This window comes from Agelaius phoeniceus, chromosome 6, assembly GCF_051311805.1.
Source record: "Agelaius phoeniceus isolate bAgePho1 chromosome 6, bAgePho1.hap1, whole genome shotgun sequence".
NCBI classification, from domain to species: Eukaryota; Metazoa; Chordata; class Aves; order Passeriformes; family Icteridae; genus Agelaius; species Agelaius phoeniceus.
In genome coordinates this window covers 10,629,275-10,649,823 of record NC_135270.1, presented here as the reverse complement: position 1 = coordinate 10,649,823, position 20,549 = coordinate 10,629,275, and the positions used below count along the sequence as shown (strand labels likewise).

The window sequence follows — 20,549 nt, the reverse complement described above, 5'->3', positions numbered from 1 at the left end:
GGGGCTGCCGGACCGTTGGCGTGGAGACGCGCGGCGCCTCCGCAGGCCCCGCCCTCTCGTCGCGCCCATTGGCGGAGAGCCCGCGGCGGGCGCGCTGCGATTGGCCAGCAGGGCCGTCGCTCCTGGTCGGGGGCGTGGCCGCGCGCAGCGCCCGCTCATTCATTCCCCCCGCGGGCGCGGCGCGGGGGGGGGCGATGCACCGGCGGGCCCGGGGCCGCCGAGCCCCGCACCGAGCCCCGGCCCCACGAGCCGCAGCCGCCCCGCGGCCGGCCCGGAGCGCGCGGGCTGGACGGGCGGGGGGCCCCATGGGCCGGGGTTAGCCCGGCGGTGGTGGCGGCGGCGGCGGCGGGGGCGATGCGGGCGGCAGGATGCCGCGGCTCCCCGTGAAGAAGCTCCGGAAGCAGCTGAAGCTGCTGCTGCTGCTGGCGCTGCTCACCTCGGCCGCCTGGTTCACCTACCTACACATCAGCCTGGTGCGCCAGGGCCGCGCCCTGCGCCTCCCCTTCGCCTACGGCAAAGGTAACGGGGGCGAGGGGGTCCCCGGCAGCCCTCGGAGCGGGGCCTCGGGGGGCTTTGGGGATCCCCAAGGGATGGTGGGTCTCCCCCGCCACTCCGGGGTACTGGAGCATCTGGGGTTTGGGGGTCCCCAGGGAGCGCCGGGGCTCCCCCCGCACTGTGCTCTCAGAGCACCTGGGGTTCGGGGGTCCCCGAGGGGTTTGGGGGTCCCCCTGCCACGCTGGGGACCCGGAGCACCCCCCCTTTGCAGCGCTGCGCTTCTGTCCCGCATCACTCGCGTGGGTTTGGGGCGAGCGGGATCCCTCCGTGGGCTTCGCGCCCCGGCGTTGGACCTTCGGGAGGAGGGGACACCCAGGAGGGCCCCCAAACCGGCCGGGACATTCATTGTCCCCCCTCGAGCCGCTCCGTCCTCATTTTTCCACCCGCTGCCTTGGCTGAGATGACAAAGAGGCCATTTATAGGCGCTCGCCCTGCTGGAAGGGACAATCTCTTCTCTCCCATCCCTTCCCAACGTTCCCATCCTTTTCCAACCCTTCCCTTCCCATCCCATCCCATCCCATCCCATCACTTTCTCAGCCTGTATTTCTCTACTGCAAAAAAAAAAAAAAACAAAAGTCCATTTTTCTGCCTCCCTCCCTCGGGTAGCGGCCGGGATGGATTCCGGGATGGATTCCGGGATGCTCCGGAGGGACAGGTGCCCCGAGGCTCGGTTCGTGTCCAGCCGCTCCCGGTTTTCCCGGGCCAGATGTGCCTGGGCAGCCCGGGGAGGCACAAAGCCACTCGCGATATTTGCCGGGTGAAACTTGAGCCGTGGCGTTCTCGCTTGGACCGACCTCGCCTAAAAAATTTGTCCTAAAAAACGCCAAGGGGCCGGGATGTGGCGCCTGTGGAAGGAGGGAAAGCCTTTCCCGAGGGGGTCCCAGCGGTCCCGGGGGTTGGCAAAGCCTCCCGGCTGGAAAACCCAAAGTTTCCGAGCGGAGCAGCAGCATGAGCCTGCAAAATTTTGGGCCTTACGGTGAAATCGGGATAATGGGAATGAGCGAGGCAGGAAATGAGGCTGGGAGGGAGGGAGGGGAGGCAGCGGGGGCTGCCGGCTCCCTGCGGGATCCTCCGTGCCGGGAGAGCCGCAGGGTCTGCCCGGTGCTCCCGGGGCGGTTTTCCCGGTGTTCCCGGGTGGGGTTTCCCTGTATTCCCACCACCATCCCGAGGTGCTTCCCCCTGGCCCCGCTGCTGTTCGGGACGGCCGTGGCTGGGTGGCCTTGGCCGGACCCTGGCTTGGGATCGCTGTCCCCATCCTGGGAACACCATGGATCGGGGTCCCCGCGGGTGTGAGGGGCGAGCCGCGGTTTTGCTGGCGGCAGGATGCACAGGGATGCTCCCAGGTGCCCATCCCTGCTGTCCCTGCGTGCCCTGCATCCCGGCCGGCTCTCGGGAGGCTCCAGAGGTTTTGCTGTGGGAGGGAGGGGGTGCAATGGCTGCAAAGTGGGAATGAGGGGAGAATGGGGTCTCTAGGAGGTGGGGAGAGAGATGGGAAAGTACATTGGGAGGGGAAAATGTTGCCCCTTGTTGTGGGGAACGCAGGCACCTTCCCTGGCTGAGGTGGGGGATTCTCCAGGGAAAGCTGGACACAGCTGGGATGCTCCTTGCACTGGGATTTTCCAGTGGGGTCCTAAAACCCGGGTGAAGGTGTGGGAAAGGCAGAGTTTGGGTCCCATTCGGCCTTTTTGGACATGAGGTGGTGGAAAGGGGTTGGATGGAGGTTGGGGAAGGGTTTGGCCATGCACAGATGGACCCTCATCCTGCTGCTGCCAGAGTGGGAGAGGCAGGGAGTGTTCTAGGTGGAAAAACATGGAATGGAGTGAAAAAAACAAAACAAAAAATCCCAAATAGGTCATAGAAAATAAACCATATTAAGGAATAAACCTTGTTGCAAGGGTTTAGGGGAAGAGCATCACCCCAAGGGTCTGTGCACCAAAAGGAGCTTGGAGATGACTTTTGGATTTGGCCACCATGAGCCAGGACCTGTCTCTCTGTGCCAGGGGTGCTGCCCGGTTAATTAACAAGGAAAAAGGTTAATTACTCATTAAACAGGATGTCAGTGAGTAGCTGGATGCTCTGAAGGCTGCAGGTGCAGGGCATGAGGATTTTAGGCGGTTTTGGGGGGGGGTAAAGTGGGGGAGACCCAGCCAGGTGGGGTTGGGAGCATTATCCCAGTGGGATTATCCCAGGGCTCCCCATGTCCCAGCCATTGGTGACACCTGGAGCATCCAGGGGCTGGGCTGGGAGCTGGGCTGGTCCCTGATAAAACACCCCCCCCCTTTTCCTCATCTTCTCCAAGTAGATAATTACCCTTCTCTGGCTAATTGAGCACAGGATTCCTCAGTGGAAATAATGAGGCCATTTCCAGCTCTCCCGGCTGGAAACCCGCTGAGGCAATGGGGTGGAAACGGGGATGTGCCAGGTGGGGAAAGGATGGAAAAGGAAAAAAGAACTGGGAGAAAAAGATAATAACGCCCTGAAGTGGCTGGCAGAGGGGATTTGGGGCTTGGGGTTTGCTGGGGTTTAGCCTGGAGTGAGGTTTTGGGGGATTGGGGCAGCATGGGATGGGTGCTCAAGGGGGCTAAAGCCAGGTCAGGGATGGAGTGGGGCTCTCTCTGCCTGCTGGACATGGCATGGCCTGGGTCACCCCTCTGCCATGGTCCAGAGGGCTCCCAAACCCCCTGATCCCGAGGCAGCAGCGGGATGGATGCTCTGTGTCCTGTCCTTGGCTCTTCTGCCTCCCATCTTTGGGGAGAGCAGGAGGGAGAAGGTTTGGGGTAATGTGTCTCTCTGGGATCCATCTCTGCAGATCCTTTGATTTTAATTGGGAGCCTGGAATGCTGCAGCTGCTGTGGGGCTCATCCTTTCTGTCAGGGATGCCAGGAGCAGGTAGGGAAGGGGATGAGAGAGCCCTTTGAAGATGAAGGGCAGTGGGATTTGGGACTGGGCTGGGAGCTGCTCTTTCTTCTGCTGGCATCACCCCATTCTCCTATCCCTGCTGGGAAAGGCTGGTTTGGGTGTCACTGGGGTCTTTTTTCCACATGGGAATCCCTTCCTGGACAGCCCCAGGCTTCATTCTCTGCTCCTCTGGGGTGCCCAATGGGAAAACTTTGGCACCTGCCTGTTTTGGGCTTTTCACAATCAAAAATGTGACTCTTCAGAGGCACAAGTGGCACCCCAGGGTGGCACCTGTCCCCAGCCTGGCTGTGACCCGGCCCCCTTGGCACCAGCAGGGTCCCCAAAACTGTCCCTTGGAGCCAGGGGAGGTGAGAGATGGCTTTTCCCAAGCACCAGGAGCTCTTTGTGTTGGTGTTTGGAATCTGCCCTGGATCTCCCCTCCATCCCTTCCCCGTGCCTGCAGCTGGGGCCCTCCAGAGCTGCTCCTTTGGAAGGGCTGAGCAGCCTCCTGGGGTGTCAGTGGCCTTGGCACTGGCAGGACACAGGGATTCTGGCTGGGTGAGGAGCCAGGTGGGAGCCAGCTGCTGGAAGAGGCTGGAACTGGGATGGTGACCCCACAGGGAATGTGGAGCTCAGAGGCTGGAATGTTTCTGGGGTGAAATGCACCCTAAAATTCCCAGCATTTCACCGTGACCTTCTCCAGAGGCTGCATCCCAGAAAGCCAAATCTTTGTGCTGGGGGCTGTGAGTTGAGCATCATCCCTGTTGGGATGGAGCAGGCTCTCGTGGGAGCTGCTCCAGCTCTCCCTGGGGCTGGAGCAGGTGGGGCTGAGGGGCACTGGGTGCACAGTCAGGGAGTCTGGGAGCTGTCCAATCCTGGGAAGGATTTGAGATGCTGATTATGAGCGTGGAAGTGTCGGGGCTGCCTCTCCTGGTGGGCGTTTGTCAGCTGGAGTGGTCTCATGGCAGCTCCATCAGCAGCCAGAGCGATTCCGCATCGATTTCCATGGCTCCAGCTGAGAGCGCAGCCACGGAGTGGGAAAACAGCAGCACGGGAATGGGGGAGGCAGCAGAAATCCCCCCTGGCTGCTCCAGTTCCCTCTGCAAGGCAGTGACAGCAGTGCCTGGGGGAGGCAGGGCAGGGGTGTCCAGGGTGGTCACAAACCCCATTTCCCTCATCCCCATTGGTGTCACTGGCTGTCACCCAGCCTGTGCCACCACCCTCTGTCAGGGGTTTCTGTCCTGTGTTTCTGTGGCACTGACAGGGGGATTTCTGGTATTGATTCCTTTCTGGCTAACTGTAATTACTCAACATCTCGTTAGGAGGCTCCTGCAGGGATGCTCCTGCCCCGAGGGGGAGATTTTGGGAATGGAACCTTTGGGTTTAAGGAAGGCACCGCCACCACCTCTGCTGCCACCACCTCTGCTGCAGCTGTGTCGGGGTTTAAATGTCACCTCCCCCCCTCCACGTCGCAGGGCTTGGAAAAGGGCCAGGAGAAACCCCGGCCTGGAAGAAAGGAGCTGTGTTTGGAGCTGGGGAGGAGGAGGAGGGAGGTGGGATGTGAAAGGCTCTCTGTGCTTCCCAACGGAGTTACAGGGCCGGGATAACGGGATACGCTTCTCCCATGGGAGGCATCGCTCCGTTCCCTGCCTGGGTCCCTGGTATCCGTGGCCTCCTCCCCAGGATGAGGATCCTGGCTCCCTGTCTGGAGGCTGCTGTGACTCAGAGCTGCTTTGTGCCATGGTTTGTGCTTCCTGCCCCCTCCTCGCTGCTCCCAAAGCATCAGCGTCGCTCCAGCGTCGCTCCAGGGAGTGCTTTCCTCCCTTCCCTGAGCATCCCCAGCCCACTGGCAGTGGTCCCTGCTTGTCCTCAGAGCTTCCCCTGTCCCTGTCCTGCCCTCTCTGGTCCTTGAGGGAGGCTGGCCGAGGGAATGGACGCAGCAGTGCTGCTCTGCATCCTGCTGGGATGCTGGGAGGAGCTGGAATCCTTCTTGCTCTTCTTCTCCTGCCTCTGAGCTGCTCCTCCCGCAGGGCTGTGGTTGGGACCGAGGAACTCGGGATTTTTGGGAGCAGGGATGCTCATTGGCACCAGGCACTGCCCATCCCCACCCCTTTTCCCTGTGGCACCAGTTCCCAGGTCCCCCCAGCCTGACCAGAAGCCACTTTCCAATATTTAAATTGCCAGGGAAGCCCAGAAGCCTTTTCTGGAGCGTTGCTGGTGCTTTTGCTCCTCCCTGGATGTGGGAGCCCCTTGGAAGGGATGGGGAGCAAGCAGGGGGCTCGTGGCTCTGGGACCTGAGAGCTGCAAGGATGAGCCTGCCCAGCTTGGATTTATTCCTGGTTTTTACCTAAAGAATCTCCCACCAGTTCACAGTCCTGACATGGAGGAGAGTGAAGCAGGATGGCCACATCCAGCCATCCCAGGGATGCTGCTGGCTCAGGTTGCCATCCAGGGAATTCTGTCCGTGGCAAATCCCACAGGATCCCACTGGAGTCAGGTTTATCTCCTCCAAGGCTGGGAGAGACTCCCTGAGCAGGTACCAGAGAGCCACTCCCAGCCCTGGGCAGGTCCCCTGGGGACGCTGAGCTCCTCCTGGCCGTGATGGATGCTCGGATCAGAGCGCTGGGAATGTGGGAATGCCGCTGTCCGTGTGTGCCGCTGCTCCCATCACCCTCCTGCCCCGGGAAGAGGGAAGGATGGCTGCGGGAAGGAGGCTGGACGAGGGGAGGGAGCAGCCTGGGGAGCTGCCAGGAGCCAGCTGGGGCTGCCAGGGGCTGAAGAATGGCTGGGAGCAGAAGAAGGGGCTTTAGAGCTTAATTTCCTGTCCCTGCCGTGGGGATGGGATTTGTGCTGCCATCTCCAAGGAGACGCCGGCTGCGCGGCCGCTGGAATACCAATGGTGTGGGAGGCGGGGGGCTCCGGGCACCCCCAGCCCCTCCCTGGCCCTGGCAGTCACTGAGGCTGTTCCATTCTGGGGAGTGGGAGCCCCCAGGACTCGCTGGGGGTGGGAAGGAGGGTGTGGAGGCACAGGGACATCTTTCCATACCCTTGGGAATGGGTCCGTGAGCCCTTTCCTGCAATTCCCATGGTGGGGGGGTCACCGCTCAGCACACCTGGGGCTCCCCCTCATTGCTGGTTTTTGGGGAGCCTCAGGTGTTTGTGGAGGTGGTTCTTGGACACCCACCTCTCCAAGCATTGCCTCGAGCTTCCCTTGACTCTGGATTGAACTGTGGATCCCCCAGGGTTTTGGGGCTGGCAGAAAAAGAGGATGCCCCCCCCAGAGTAACATTTTCCAGGTCTGCACTGTTGTTTTGGGAGAAGTGGGTGTAGTTTAAAATTGCCTGCCCAAGGAAAAGGAGCTGCAGAGGGGAGTCAAAAGTTGGGGATAATTAACTCAGCACATTAACGAAGCTGATGGGTCTGGGAACAAGATTTTGATGTGAGCGTGATTTTGAAGAGGGACATGGTTTGAGGGGATGGTGTCTGGGGGGGTTTGGGGCTGGTGTGCTCTTGGCAGAGCTGTTGAATGCTTCGGGAGAGCTGGGATTTGGAGGGTCAGGAAGCAGGGATGCATCCCTGAGGATGGAAGGGGAGCAAGACCCCAGCAGCTCATCCCAGTATCTCTTATGTAAAGGGCTGGGAGCTGTGGGGGGTGTAATTAAACCTGCTGCCGATGAGCTGCTGCAAAGCTGCTTAGTGCAAATGGAATGAGGGGAATTGCAGCCAGGGCCCCCTTTCCGTGTCCCTGTGCCCCAGTGCCAGCACCTCCCTTTCCCGGTGCTGGGGACAGGGGTGTCCCCAGGAGAGGTGCAGGGTGGGGGGCTGTGCTGTGACCCCACTCTGCTCCCTGGCAGATGGAGAGAGGCCGGGGGAGGTGACGGATCCCGGGAGGCGGCCGGCGGCCCCGGCACGGCGCAGGAAAGCCGAGGATTCCAGCGAGAGCCGCGAGGAAGATCCCATGGTAACGGGGCAGGAGGGGCCTGGGGAGGTCACTGAGGGCAGAGTGCTCCAGGTCTCGTCCAGCTGAGGGGATCCAAGGGTTTGGGGGTGCATCAGAGCCTCAGGTTCTGCCCAGCAGCTCTCACCGTGGAAAAACCCTCTAAAATCCCATTGAAACGGGGTGGGATATCCCCCCCCCATATCCCACACTGTGCTCCATGTGCCCTGTCACAGCTTCCCTGGGCATGGCCCAGCTTCATCTGCTCTGCAATTCCTGCTGTTCTGGGCAAAGCCACCTGCTCTTGTGTGTTCTGCTCTGTCCTGGACTGGAGAGCCACTAAACCCCAGGTGGAACCTCCAAGCAGGAGGCACTTGGAATTGTAGCCATGGGACACCCTGCTGTGCCCTGTCCAGCAGGTCACCAAGCCCCTGTTGAAGGCCCTGCTGTCCCTGTCCAGCCTGTTGTCACCAAGAGGCCTCCTAGCAGGGCAGCCAGGTGGGATGGAGGAAGGGGGAAGCCACAGGGAATTCCCTGCCCTATCCCAACTCCTCAGAAATAAGGGACAGATGGACAAAGGAGGCACAGGCTGGTGCTGGGTAAGGACAGAGGGCACGGCAGGAATTGTATCCTGGCTTTTCCTGAGAGGAGGGAGAATCCTTCCAGTGAGCCTGGCACAAAACCCTCCCTCCTCCTGAGGTCTTCCAAGGGCACTGCTCCCTCCTCCGGGGCTCTAATGAGTTTGTTTAGGCAGTTTGCTAATTATTTCCCTGGCACTGTGCATCCAAATGTGCTGTGCTGTGGTGACAGTGCCGTGCCTGCCCTGGGGGTTGGAGGAATGGAGGAAGAGGGGGATGATGCTCTGGGGAAGCCGAGGGAGAGGGGAATGCTCTGGAGGGGCCCCAGAAGTACCTGGCTCTTCCTTGTCACCCATCAGTGAGCTGGAGGCAGGTAAATGCTCACTTAATCTCTAAATTATGAGATACAAGCAATGGGATTAACCTAATCCCCTTTAAAGGAAGAGGGGGAGTGGAGAGGCATCCTGCTACCTCTGTGCTTTTAGAAAAAGAGCCCAAAATTCCAGCAGCCCCCAAGACTGGCCAAACATTTTGGATGAACAGAAAACTCACTGTTTTGGAGCAGTTTTGGCAGAGGAAGGGAAACAAGTTTAGCTGGAACATTTTGAAACTGCTGCCTGGGACACCTTGCCAATATTTTTGTGCCTCCTCCTGCTTTCCTTTGCCCTGAGCCGTGAAATCTTTTGCCTTGGTTAGGCAAGGCTCAGAATGAGGTGTTTAGATCGTGGAATCCTGGAATGGTTTGGGGTTGGAAGGGATCTTAAAGCCCATCCAGTTCCAGCCCCTGCCCTGTCCAAGGGCAAGGACACCTTTGGCTAGCCCAGGTTGCTCCGAGCCCTGTCCAACCTGGCCTTGAGCTTTTCCAGGGATGGGACAGCCACAGCTTCTCTGGGCAGCCTGTGCCATGGGTGCACAGAGACATCCCACAAGCACAGGACGTGCTGGCCCTGATCACCCATCCCTTCTGTCCCTCTGTGCCTCCACAGAGCGACGGGCAGGACGTGGATGCCTGGTTTTCCAGAGGCCAGCAGCGCTCCAGCCGAGCCAGCGCCCACCCCAAACTCAACCTGACCAAGCAGGCCTTGCCCTGGAACGAGCAGGTGGGTGTGGGCAGTGGCCTGGGAGGGCATGGGGGAGGAGGAGGAGCCCCCACTCAGCCCCCTCTCCTCTCCCACAGTACAAAGGGAAGGCAAACCTGCACGTCTTCGAGGACTGGTGTGGCGGGGCCGTGAGGCACCTGAGGAAGAATCTCCACTTCCCGCTCTTCCCCCATGTGAGTCCAGGACAGGAGCTTGGGGGTTGGTGGGAGGGTCCACATGTCCCTCCCTGGGTGCCCACTGCTCCTCCTCAGGAGCTTGGCTTGCAGGGCTTGGCTTGGGGAGGTGATTCCCAGCTGGAGGAGAGGTGGGTGGTGATGGGCCCCCTCTGTGGGAGTGGGAGGCTGGGGTACCATGGAGGAGGTGATCCATGGAGGAGGTGATCCATGCCCGTCTCCTCGGCAGACCCGCACCACGGTGAAGAAGCTGGCTGTGTCTCCCAAGTGGAAGAACTATGGGCTGAGGATTTTTGGCTACATCCATCCCTTCAAGGATGGTGAGTGATGGAGCGGGGCCTTTTCCCCCACGCAGCAATGTGGAGACACTGTGTCCTTCCCCTTCCTGGCCACAGGAGCACAGAAAGGCTTTTGGAGATGGTCCCCAGATCCTGGCTCCTGGGTAGGAGGGTCCTTCTGGAGCAAAGCCCCTTTTTCCTGTGGCTTTGAAGGGAGGCAAAGCCCTGATCCCATCCAGGACAGAGCCATGACATGAGGTCTGGGGTGGCCTCATCCCTGTTCCCCATCTCACCACAAGGCAGTAGGATCAATCCCACACCACAAGAGTCCTCGTGTCCCTCATGGTGACCCTCTCCATGGCTCTCTGCAGGGGATTTCCAGTTTTCTGTGGCATCAGATGACAACTCAGAGTTCTGGCTCAGCTCTGACGACAGTCCCTCCAATTCCCGACTGGCTGCATTTGTGGGCAAGGTATGGCATCACCTCTGCCTTGCCCTGCTCCAGGGGCAGGGATCCACGTGTGCCTGTGCTGGGGGCAGCTCTCCTGCCTCTCTGCTCCTTTGGGAATGCCAGGCTGTTTCAGCCTGCTCCCCTCCCTGGCCAGGCCTGGCTTGGCTTCCAAAGGAGCCCCTTGGTCCCTTCTTGGTTGGAGCTGGCAAAGACCAGGAGATTTAATATTTATCCCTGGATTTCCCTGGGTTTAATTCCTGTAACGGGGAGCTGGTGGGCTTTGGTGTGGTGTCCTGCTGCTCTCATGTTCCTCCTTCCTTCCCAGCTGGGCACTGAGTGGACGGCGCCGGGGGAGTTCACCAAGTTCAGCTCGCAGGTGTCCAAGCCCCTGCGGTGAGTGTGTGTCCGTGTGTCCGTGGGGATCATCCCGTGGGGATGGAGTCTGGGACGTGCAGGTGCTGCCTCTGACCTCCCTGGGCCGTGGTCCTTTCCCAAAAGGCACGTGGGGCTGGGCTGGACCCCAGATCCATGGTTAGAAGGGGCGGGTGATGAGATGAGGCCAGGGATGTCACAATGTCCCCCCAATCCCACAAATGCCCTCAGCAGTGGGATGGGGAGCAGATACCCTCCCCAGCTCCCTGTTTCCTTGCCTCAGGAAGGTTTTACCCACCCGTGGGCAGGAAGGGAGGCATTCCCAGGCTGGCCCTGGGCTCTGACAGCTGTGTCCCCTCCCCTGCAGCCTCATGTCCTCCCGACGTTACTACTTTGAGCTGCTGCACAAGCAGGATGACCGGGGCTCGGACCACGTGGAGGTTGGGGTGAGTAAATGCCCACCCCCCCATACCAGGCTCCTTCCAGGACCAGAGAGCCAGTGCCAGGGCTTTTCCCATGTGTGTCCCCTAGGGTTTTATCCTGGAGCAAAGCCAGGTTTCCCCCTCCCACGGCTGCCAGTGGGGACAAGTCAGTGTCACTGTTTCCCTGGTTATTCCAGCACTGGGATGCACGGAGTGCTGTTCTCCTTTCCTGCTGGTGGTCCTGCCATGGACTCCCATGGGCAGGAAGAGCCCAGACAGGCAGGTCCCACCTTGCAGGCTGCATCCCAGCAGTGAGAGAGAGGTGGCCCTGACGATGGAGCTATTCCCTGTTTTCTTCTTTTTCCCCCTTGGAATTACCATGGGTTTCGAATCTGAACTTGCCTGCCTTGGCAGCACAGCCCTGGCAAAGCCTGGAGCGTGTGTCAGGGGCTCAGGCTGGCTGAGGGCAAGATGTTGGCTCGTTAGCAAAGGTTTCCTTTCTCCCAAGAACTCATTAATCACTGGAATAAAACTGGTGCCAGGAAAGCATCAGGGAGGCCAGCTACACCCCTTCCTCGCTGGCTGCCTCACTCCCTCCCTCCCTCTCTCCTCCCCATCCCCTCTATCCCGATAAGATCTGCGTTTCTTTGGGCAAAAACAAATAGTGGGGAAAGCAAAATAGATGGGGGAGATGTTTCTGAGATGGGATGTTTTTGCTGGAGGGAGGGAGTGAAGCCTTTCAGCCTTGCAGAAAAACCTCTCAGCTGTGAAGAGAGAGACAACAACAGCATCCACAACAAAAGCAGGACCCTGATGTGTCTTGCCCCAGGGGCATTGAAGGGCTTGTCCCGACAAGGGCTCCAGACTGGCTTTTAAAATGCTGGAGTTAAATCAGGGCAGGCAGCTCTGGGGACCCTCTTAAATCAAGGCAAACTCTTCTTTATAAAGCACTGGAGTGAGGAAAGGAGCCCTTTGGTCACAGGACTTGTGACAGTCCCAGAGGGAACCAGCATCAGCCTGTTTCCTACCCACAGGAGCCTTTCCCTCTCCAACCCTGAAGAGATCCCTCTTAATCCCAAACCCTGTGGGAAATGGGGCAGGATCAGCCCTCTCTCTTGGTCCTCTTCTGGGAAGTTTCTGAGAGCTGTGCACAGGGAGGACCCATCCTGGGGTGCTGGGGTTGCATCCTGACCCCTGCCACCCCCCTGCTCATTCCCCATCTGCTTTTATTTTTTTCCCAGTGGCGAGTTTTCCTCCCCAGCCTGAAGTTTGAGGTGATTGACTCCTCCTACATCTCGCTGTACACAGGTAAGGGCCAGGTGCCACAGCCAGCAGGCTCTCCAGGGGCTGCACGTGCTGGGAGAGATGGGAAGGAAAGCAGAACCCCCAGGAAATTGGGTCCTGGGGGGACATCTCAGCCTCTGAATCCCCCCACTGGATTTCTGCCTGGTGTAAGGAGGGCTGCAGGGGCTGCAGCAGGTAGGATTGATGCTGGGAGCAAGATGAGATGCTGCTAAAAATGGGATGCGGAATCAGCACAGCGTGGAAGCCCAGCTCTGCTGGTGCTCCAGCCTCGTCCTGCCTGCCAAGACCCCTCTGGCTCTGGGGCCTGGCCCTGAGTTACGAGGAGCTGTCGTGGAAGCGGGGATGGATGGCAGAGGGTTTAATTAAATCTATAGATCTTCTGCTTCCTGCCCCTGCCCTGGCAGCAGGGAAGGCTGTGATGGATGGGCCCTGCCCCGGCGCTCCGCACGGAGCGGGAGCGGCCATCACTCCTGCTCTGGGAGGTGTCGATAAGCAGGAGGGGGCAGGCAGCAGGCAGCATCCCTGGGGACAAGAGGGATGAGGGGTGCCAGTGGTGCTGATGCAGGTGCCCATGAGATGGATGATGTGCAGATAAATCCCTGTCCCTCAGCACCGGCTCTTCCTGCTTCTCCTTCCTGCTTCCCGGCTCCCTCCGACCCAGCAGCACCCTGAGGCAAAGCCATGTCAGCCCTGGGGAGCCCCTCCCTGCTGGGGGCTGCCAGCAGCAGGCAGAGCTCCCCTTTCCTTCCCCTTTCCTTCCCCTTTCCTTCCCCTTTCCTTCCCCTTTCCTTCCCCTTTCCTTCCCCTTTCCTTCCCCTTTCCTTCCCCTTTCCTTCCCCTTTCCTTCCCCTTTCCTTCCCCTTTCCTTCCCCTTTCCTTCCCCTTTCCTTCCCCTTTCCTTCCCCTTTCCTTCCCCTTTCCTTCCCCTTTCCTTCCCCTTTCCTTCCCCTTTCCTTCCCTCCTTTCCTCCCTCCTTCCTTTCCTCCTTCCTCCCTCCTTCTGGACTTTTCCAGGGGCTTCAGCCCAACCCCAGCCAGCTGCAGGGACACATTTGGGAAGCCTTTCCCTGCTACAAGAAGAAGAATCTGGGGCTTGGGAAGGGGGATCCTGCTTCCCTGTGGCTCTGCAGCAGGGAAGGGAGCACCCATGGGAGCATGGCTGAGGTGACAGGAGCAGGGTGACCTCCTGGGGGCTGATTGGTGACCAAGGGTGACATGCCACCCTCATGACTGGTAGGAGGCAAACCACCTCGTGTTGCAGGTACCTGCAGGAAGGACATCCAAGGTTTAACCCCTGCGTGTCCTTGGGAGTTACAGCCCTGAGCATCCCCTCCTTTTTGAGGCTGTGGTAATTGGAGCAGGAGGCCTGGCTAGGATCAGCTGTGCCCTCGTCCTGTCCTCATTAGTGGATGCAATAATCATTAGGCTGATTAGTCACAGGGTCTCTGAGGTGGCTGGGAGGGCAACATTGCTTTCCCTGGGAGCAGGAGGGGTTGGGAAAGGCCCCCTTGGAGGGTGTTCCTGGGGGCTCAGCCCGGCCCTGTCCCGCAGATGAGTCGTCCCTGAAGATGAACCATGTGGAGCACATCCCACAGACCTTGGCCAGCCACAGTGGGAGCCACCTCTGGGAGGCCCAGCAGGACGAGCACGGGGCTGACATGCTCAAGGCTGACCCCAGGGACACCTTCTTCCTCAGTGAGTGCCCGAGGATGCATCCATGCTGATCCCTGGCGGGGTTTGGGGGAGGAAAAGGGCTGCTGTGGGCACCTGGGTCATCCCTGCCAGCCTCTGCCCATCTCTTGAGCGGAGGCCTCTTTGCTGGGGTGTGTGGGAACACATTGGGATGCTCTGGGCTTCTCCGCAGCCCCTGCCATCGAGGCGTCCCGCGTGGAGAACGTGCTGGTGCCCTGTGCCTACAGCCCCACCTACGTGGTGAAGGATTTCCCCATCGCCCGCTACCAGGGCCTGCAGTTCGTAAGTGTCTCCCTGGGGACAGGGCCACGCTCCCACGGGCACATGGCAGAGCCCAGGGCAGGGATGTTTCCACCTGGGGAAAATCCAGCAGGAAGCATCCCTTGCTGGAGGGTCGGGCTGAGCTTGCACAGCTCAACCTGGGAGAGTTGGGGTTAAATCCCTGTGTTTGAAGTCCTGGGGGTCACTTTGGTGTTGGTGGTGGCCTCGGGTCCCCAACGCCTCGGGGTGGCACGGCACCATTTACCCCTCAGGTCTACCTCTCGTTCGTGTATCCCAACGACTTCACACGCCTCACTCACATGGAGACAGAGAACAAGTGCTTCTACAGGGAGTCCCCCCTCTACCTGGAAAAGTAGGTACTAGGGGCTGGGATTTTGGGGTGCTGTGCAGAGGGGGCTGATGTCAGCAGTGCTGAGATGATGCATCCTCAGCTACGTGTCCCTGTCTCCCATGGGAGGGCCACCCCAGGCTGGCTCTTTCCCCATCTCCCGGGCATGCAGCAGCTTGAGTGCTGGCAGCGCTCCTGGATTTGGGAACCTCCTCACTCCTCCCTTCTCCCAGGCCCTCATCCTCCCTCTCCATCCCCAGGTTTGGGTTCTACAAGTACATGAAGATGGATGAGGAGGAGGAGGATCCGCGGCAGCGAGCGTTTCTCTTCCTTGGCCCTGACAGTGAGTCACAGTGAGGCATGGCTGGGCACGGGGCCGAGCTCCCGGCATCCCCGCTGCTGGCAGCTCATCCCCTCGGAGCTGTGGCTCATTGGAGTCACTCCAGCCGTGCCAGAGGCTGCAGGAGGGCTGGGCTGTGCAGAGCAGCATCCCTCAGAGCATCCTGCTCGGCATGACAACAGGGTGATGTGGGGTGTGGGAAGCAGGACACTGGATTGGGATTTGCTCTCCCTCCAACATCGCTTGGGTTGGCCTTGGCAGTGGGCAGCAGGAACCAGACCCAGCGTGGAGTCTAGGGGTGTCCATGGAGCCTGGGGGTGCTCCTGGGGAGCCAGAGGCTGTTCAGAACGTGCCTTGATCAATTTGCAGCCTGGCAAAGCTCTGGAAGGCTGGGTTTGCTCCTGGATGAAGGGGGATTGGTGCTGAGATTTGAGGTGGGGATAAGTGGCAGCAACTGGAGCTGCCAGCCCTGGTGGGCATCCCCTGGTGCCCCAGCTCTGCTCCCTCACCTCAGCCACTCTCAGGTTCCTCTCCTGCTGGGATCAGGCTCTGCCTCAGAGTATTGATCTCTGCCTTTGCTCCCTAGATTTCCTGGAGGACGAGGAGGAGGAAGAGGAAGGAGTGGACAGCCCTGAGCCCACAGACGCCCCTCATGAGGCCAAGGAGCAGAGCTTTGGGCCGGCACCCAGAGCCAAAGGGAAGGATCCCGCGCCGGTCACCGGGGCTTACGGAGATGACCTGGACTATTACAGCTTCCGCCGGCAGCGGGGCCGGGCACAGGCCGGCCCGGGCACCCCTGGGCAGCTGGGGGGCACCTGGGGCACCCCTGGGCAGCTGGGGGGCACGTGGGGCACCCCCAGCCCTCCGGCCGCCCTCCAGGGGGATCCCGCGCCGGAGCGGGGCCCTCGCCGGGCGCTCCATTGGCTGCCCCAGGACGAGGGTGAGGAGGATGAGCTGGGGCTGCCGGCAGCATCTCCAAAGCACCTGGGCCTCCAGCCCCACCTCTCTGTGCCCATCTTTGGTGGCAAAGCCAAAACGCCGGGTCCCAGCAGGCCAGCAGCTCCCAGCGAGGACAAGAAGCCCCGGAAAAGCCAGGAGAAGGTCTACGTGACCCGGCTGCAGCCTGGGAAGCGCAAAGCCCCGGCCCAGGAGCCGGCCTTCCCCGGCATTTTCCTGTATCCAAAGCTTGTGAGGAGAGTCCACCTCCGCTCCAGGACCCCGCAGAAGCATCCCATCGCCCCCAGCAAGCTCCGGGCCCTCCCTGGCCGCCAGAGCCCCTGGCTCCTGGGCAACATCTCCAGGGAGAGGGACCCTGCCAGGCGGAAGAGCGGCAGGAGGTGGGAGCGGCCGCCCAAGCAGCGGGTGCTGCCCGGCCTCCTGGCCCTGGGGACCGAGGGGCTCTTCAGCCACGAGGACACGACCCCTGCTCCGGGCAGGACAGCAGCCACTGCCGGCTACAACTCATCCGAGGCCACCCGCTCCGAGGGGACGAGGGTGACATCCTTTCTGAAGGTGTCAGAAACCATGGCATCGCAGCAGCAGGAGGGAAAGGGCCAGGAGGAGGAGGAGGATGAGGAGGAAGAGGTGTCGGACTATTCCTACGAGGCGGGGGAGCTGCAGCAGGGCTGGCTGGAGGACTCCATCAACTGGCAGCGGACGTTCAGCGTCAGCTCCGTGGACTTCGAGCTGCTGCGCTCCGACTGGAACGACCTGCGCTGCAACGTGTCGGGAAACCTGCAGCTGGCCGAGAGCGAGGTGGTGGACGTGGTGGCCCAGTACATGGAGAGGCTTAACGAGAAGAACGGGGGGTACGGAGGGAGCGAGAACACCGGCGGGAATTTGAGGGGGTGGGTCCCAGATCGCGGGGAGCAGAGCTCAGGATGGCGGCGATTTCAAGGCTTCTCTTTTCCCGGGCAGGATCTACACCCTCCTGAGGATCATCAACGTGGAGAAGCGGCGGGACACGGCGCGGGGGAACCGGTACCTGCTGGAGCTGGAGCTGGCGGAGCGGGGCCAGCGCACGGTGCGGCTCTCCGAGTACGTCTACGTCCTCCTGCACCAGGGCAAGCAGGACGACAGCGCCGAGGCCAACCCCGACGGGCTGGCCCTGGGGGCCACCGAGCCCCAGCCCAGTGCCTGGAGCATCCTCTACGGAAAATCTGTGCTGTGCCGGCCGCTGCGGCTCAGCTGGAGGCAGGACGTCATGGTGCACTTCGTGGTGCCGGGTAGGTGACAGCAGGACGCGGCTCTCCGGGGTCTGTGCTGCTCCCTCAGCAGCCTCCAGCAGGATGGGGGTGGTGTCACCTCTCCTCAGAAGGGGTTGGTTGGGCTGGGGGAGGTGCTGAGGGTCCCCCCTGTGAGCCTGAGGGATGTGTCTCCGGCAGTGAAGAACCAGGCCCGCTGGGTGCAGCAGTTCATCTCGGACATGGCCGGCCTCTACGGGGCCACGGGGGATGCCAACTTCAACGTCATCCTGGTGGACTTTGACAGCGAGGACATGGATGTGGAGAAGGCCCTGCGGGACGCCCGGCTGCCCCGGTAACTCCCACCTGCAGCCTCGGGGTCTGGGGGGCTCCCTGCCTGGGACAGGTGCTCACACAGCCTGCTGCTCCTTCCCCACCTGCACAGCCCCTGCCTCGCTGCCCCTCCCTCCTCCTCATTTTTGAGGGTTTAAACTACTTTTCCATGTGGATTTGGGGGTGCAGAAACTTGACTCTATGGGGGGGACCCTCAGCTTGAGCTGTAGCACCTGGGCTTTCCTGGGAAGGCATCTTTCTCCATGCCGGTGGTTCCTGTCCCCTCCTGGCTGTCCCTGTCTGTCCCCAGTGCTACCTGCCCTGTCCTCTCTCCCCAGGTTCCAGTACCTGCGGCGCACAGGGAATTTCGAGCGCTCTGCGGGGCTCCAGGCCGGTGTGGACATGGTGGAGGTGAGCGAGGACAGGGATCAGCTCTGCCTGTGGCTCCTCTCCCAGGGCTCTTCCTCTCTGATTCCCCTGACCCATGTGTGTGTGTGTCCCCTCCCAGGACGAGCACAGCATCGTGTTCCTGTGTGACCTGCACATCCATTTCCCTGCCAACATCCTGGACAGCATCCGGAAGCACTGCGTGGAGGGGAAGCTGGCCTACGCCCCCATTGTCATGAGGCTGAGCTGTGGCAGCTCCCCCCGTGAGCCCAACGGTGAGCAGGGACCCCTTTCCAGCTGGGAGCACCCCAAAACCAGGCCATCACCTGGTGCACCTCTGCATTAGCTGGCACGGATGGGGATGGCTGGGAAGAGGGGTTGGGATGGGGAATCCCCGTGGCTCCCAGGTGGTGGGGAGAACACAAAGGGGATGAGATGGGCATTTGGGGGTGCCCCCACCCCTCACCTCATTGCTCCCCCCCCCCCTCCAGGCTACTGGGAGGTGAACGGCTTCGGCCTCTTCGGCATCTACAAGTCGGACTTTGACCGTGTGGGAGGGATGAACACGGAGGAGTTCCGGGACCGCTGGGGCGGGGAGGACTGGGAGCTCCTGGACAGGTGAGCCTGGGGTCCTGCAGCCCCTAAACCCCCAGGAGCAGAGTTGGCCACATGGATTTGGGCACATCCATCAAGCTGGCTGGGGGCTCGATGATGGGGTGGTGAAGGGGAAAACTTCCCTTTGGGAAGGCTACGTCCATCTGTCCATCCATCCGGAGCTTTGTCCCTCTGTCCATCCATTTCTTGAGCCCCATCCCTTCCTTCCTCCATCCCCTGAGCCCTGTCCCTTTATCCCTCTGTCCCTTGAGCTGCATCCCTCTTTCCTCCATCTGCAGGGAGCCCTCTCCCTCCATCCCTGATCCTTGTCTGTCCATCCATCCCTGAGCCCTTTCCATCCATCCATCCATCCATCCATCCATCCATCCATCCATCCATCCATCCATCCATCCATCCATCCATCCATCCCCTGAGCCCTATCCCTCTATCCATCCATCCCTGACCCCTGTCCATCCATCCCTGAACCCTCTCCCTGTATCCATCCATCCCTGAGCCCTATTCCTCTATCCATCCATCCCTGAGCCCTGTCCCTCCATCTGCAGGGTGCTCCAGAGCGGGCTGGAGGTGGAGCGCTTGCGCCTCAGGAACTTTTACCACTACTACCACTCCAAGCGCGGCATGTGGAACACCCGCAGCAAGAAGCCCTCCAAGGATTAGTGCCGAGCCCAGCCTGCAGCCCCTGACCCCCAGCACCTGCCTGTCCCCTGCCACCACGGCCACCATGCCACCAGGGGGGCACCCACGCCCGCTGTGGCTTTCCTGGGGAGGGGGAGCCCTGGGGAGGGCCAGGGTGGTGGCAGTGGTTTTGTCCTTAAGGGTCTAATTTAGTCAGCAATGAATTCATTAACTCCTTAGTGCCGGTGGGTCCCGGGGGCTTTGCTGGGTCCTGGAGGGCTGTGCCAGGGTGGGGACACTGGAGGTGGAATTGTGACATCCAGGATCACTTTGTGGCTCCTTTCCTGCGCTGCCCCTCCCTGAAATACCCAGTACCTCGTCCCCGTGTCAGGCTGGGGAGCTGAGCTTTGGGGAGGGCTAAGAACCCACGGGGGCTGCCCAAACCCTCCTGTTCCCCTTCCAGGACCCACAGAGGGAGGGGGGTCAGGCACTGGGGACACTCTGTGGGTGGGGGGCAGAGCCCTGAGGCTGGCACTGCCCGTGCCGGGGGGGGCTGGGCTGGGGTGGGACAGGCAGAGCCTGGAGCAGGTACGGGCAGACGACATTTCCAAGCTAATTTCTGTGAAATTATGAGGTAGGAAGCTGTTTTCAGGAAGTTTTTGTCTGTTTGGTTTGGTCTTTTTTTTATTCTTAAAAAATTAAAATCAATGTCTTGGCTGAGATTTCCCTCTGCTCCATCACCCCCACACCTGGACAGGGATGCAGGGCATGGGAGCCAGGCTGGCCTTTGTCCCTTGGTCCCCTCTCTGGGGTGGGAGTGGGCAGCAGCATTCCGTGCTGTTTCCATGCAAGGAGGAGGAGGAGGAGGCTGCGCCCTGTTTGATGCCCGGCCACACGCCCGGGCTTGCTGAGCCTCCGCCCCACACCTGGGCTCCACCCAGCTCCAGGGAGGGCTGCCCTGGTTCCCTGTGCTCCTGCATGTCCTGGCACACTTGTCCCTGCCCACCCCTGTCCCAGCCCTGTGCTGGTGCTTCCTGTGGTGGGTGTCTCGAGGGTTCTGTCGTGTCCCACCTGCCAGGGGCTCCTGCTCCTCAGCCAGGTTCCCTGTCTCTCAAATCCCCTGGGCTCCTCCCTCAAATAGTGTTGGATTTCCCCCCAGGTGTTTCATGCTTACTCTGAGCATCCCGAGTTTGAGGTGAGGGTGGAAAAGGGGGGGCTCAGCCACCCATGTGCCATCAGCAAACAGCCACAGTTGGGGGCTTTTTGTCCCAAATTTGGTAGCTGTGGCCCCAGGCTCTGTTGGGAAGGGATGGTCCTGGCAGGCAGGAGTTGTTTCTCCCCTCTCCTTGCCCTGCTCCCTGCTTTTTTGCAGCACTTTGGGAAGGCTTTGTTGTGGGTGAGGGCTGTGCCCGCTGTGCTGGGAGCTGCTCTGTGGCTGGGCAGAGCGGGTGGCCCCGCGGCCCCCGGGCCACCAGTCCCATCCCAAAACCTTCCTGGCCTTAGGCACAGCTTTTCCAGCAGCTTCCCAGCCCGGAGAGCTGCAAAAGCCACCACCATCAGAGCAGGCTCCGGGCCCAGCTAATCCAGAGCTGCTGCTGGTGCTGGGAGGGGCTGGTGCCAGCAGTGCCATCCCCATTGGTGCTGGGGACAGTTTGGGGCCAGCTGATGGCGTCTGCTTGGGACAGGGCCAGCAGCACAGCGCCGGA

The 20,549-nt window shown here is 60.8% G+C and overlaps 1 protein-coding gene across 1 annotated transcript; it reads left to right on the top strand.

Annotated features, from left to right (window-relative positions):
- Positions 1-168: 168 nt before the first annotated feature.
- On the top strand, positions 169-19,563 carry B4GALNT4 (beta-1,4-N-acetyl-galactosaminyltransferase 4). The gene is made up of 20 exons (XM_054634537.2): positions 169-519; positions 7,308-7,414; positions 8,955-9,068; positions 9,146-9,241; positions 9,471-9,561; positions 9,891-9,991; positions 10,296-10,363; positions 10,710-10,788; positions 12,006-12,072; positions 13,620-13,763; positions 13,933-14,042; positions 14,294-14,394; positions 14,631-14,713; positions 15,297-16,518; positions 16,628-16,935; positions 17,095-17,248; positions 17,565-17,637; positions 17,735-17,888; positions 18,105-18,231; positions 18,771-19,563. The coding sequence occupies exons 1-20, from the start codon at positions 369-371 to the stop codon at positions 18,883-18,885; spliced, it is 3,465 nt and encodes a 1,154-aa protein (XP_054490512.2). The 5' UTR covers positions 169-368; the 3' UTR covers positions 18,886-19,563.
- The last annotated feature ends 986 nt before the right edge of the window (positions 19,564-20,549 follow it).

What these genes read in the sequence shown, in the direction of transcription:
- B4GALNT4 (XM_054634537.2), top strand. Translation starts at nt 369, where the DNA reads ATGCCGCGGCTCCCCGTGAAGAAGCTCCGGAAGCAGCTGAAGCTGCTG. An exon ending in CCCCTTCGCCTACGGCAAAG is followed by an intron (nt 520 to 7,307) that starts GTAACGGGGGCG and finishes GCTCCCTGGCAG; the next exon opens with ATGGAGAGAGGCCGGGGGAG. An exon ending in CATCCATCCCTTCAAGGATG is followed by an intron (nt 9,562 to 9,890) that starts GTGAGTGATGGA and finishes GGCTCTCTGCAG; the next exon opens with GGGATTTCCAGTTTTCTGTG.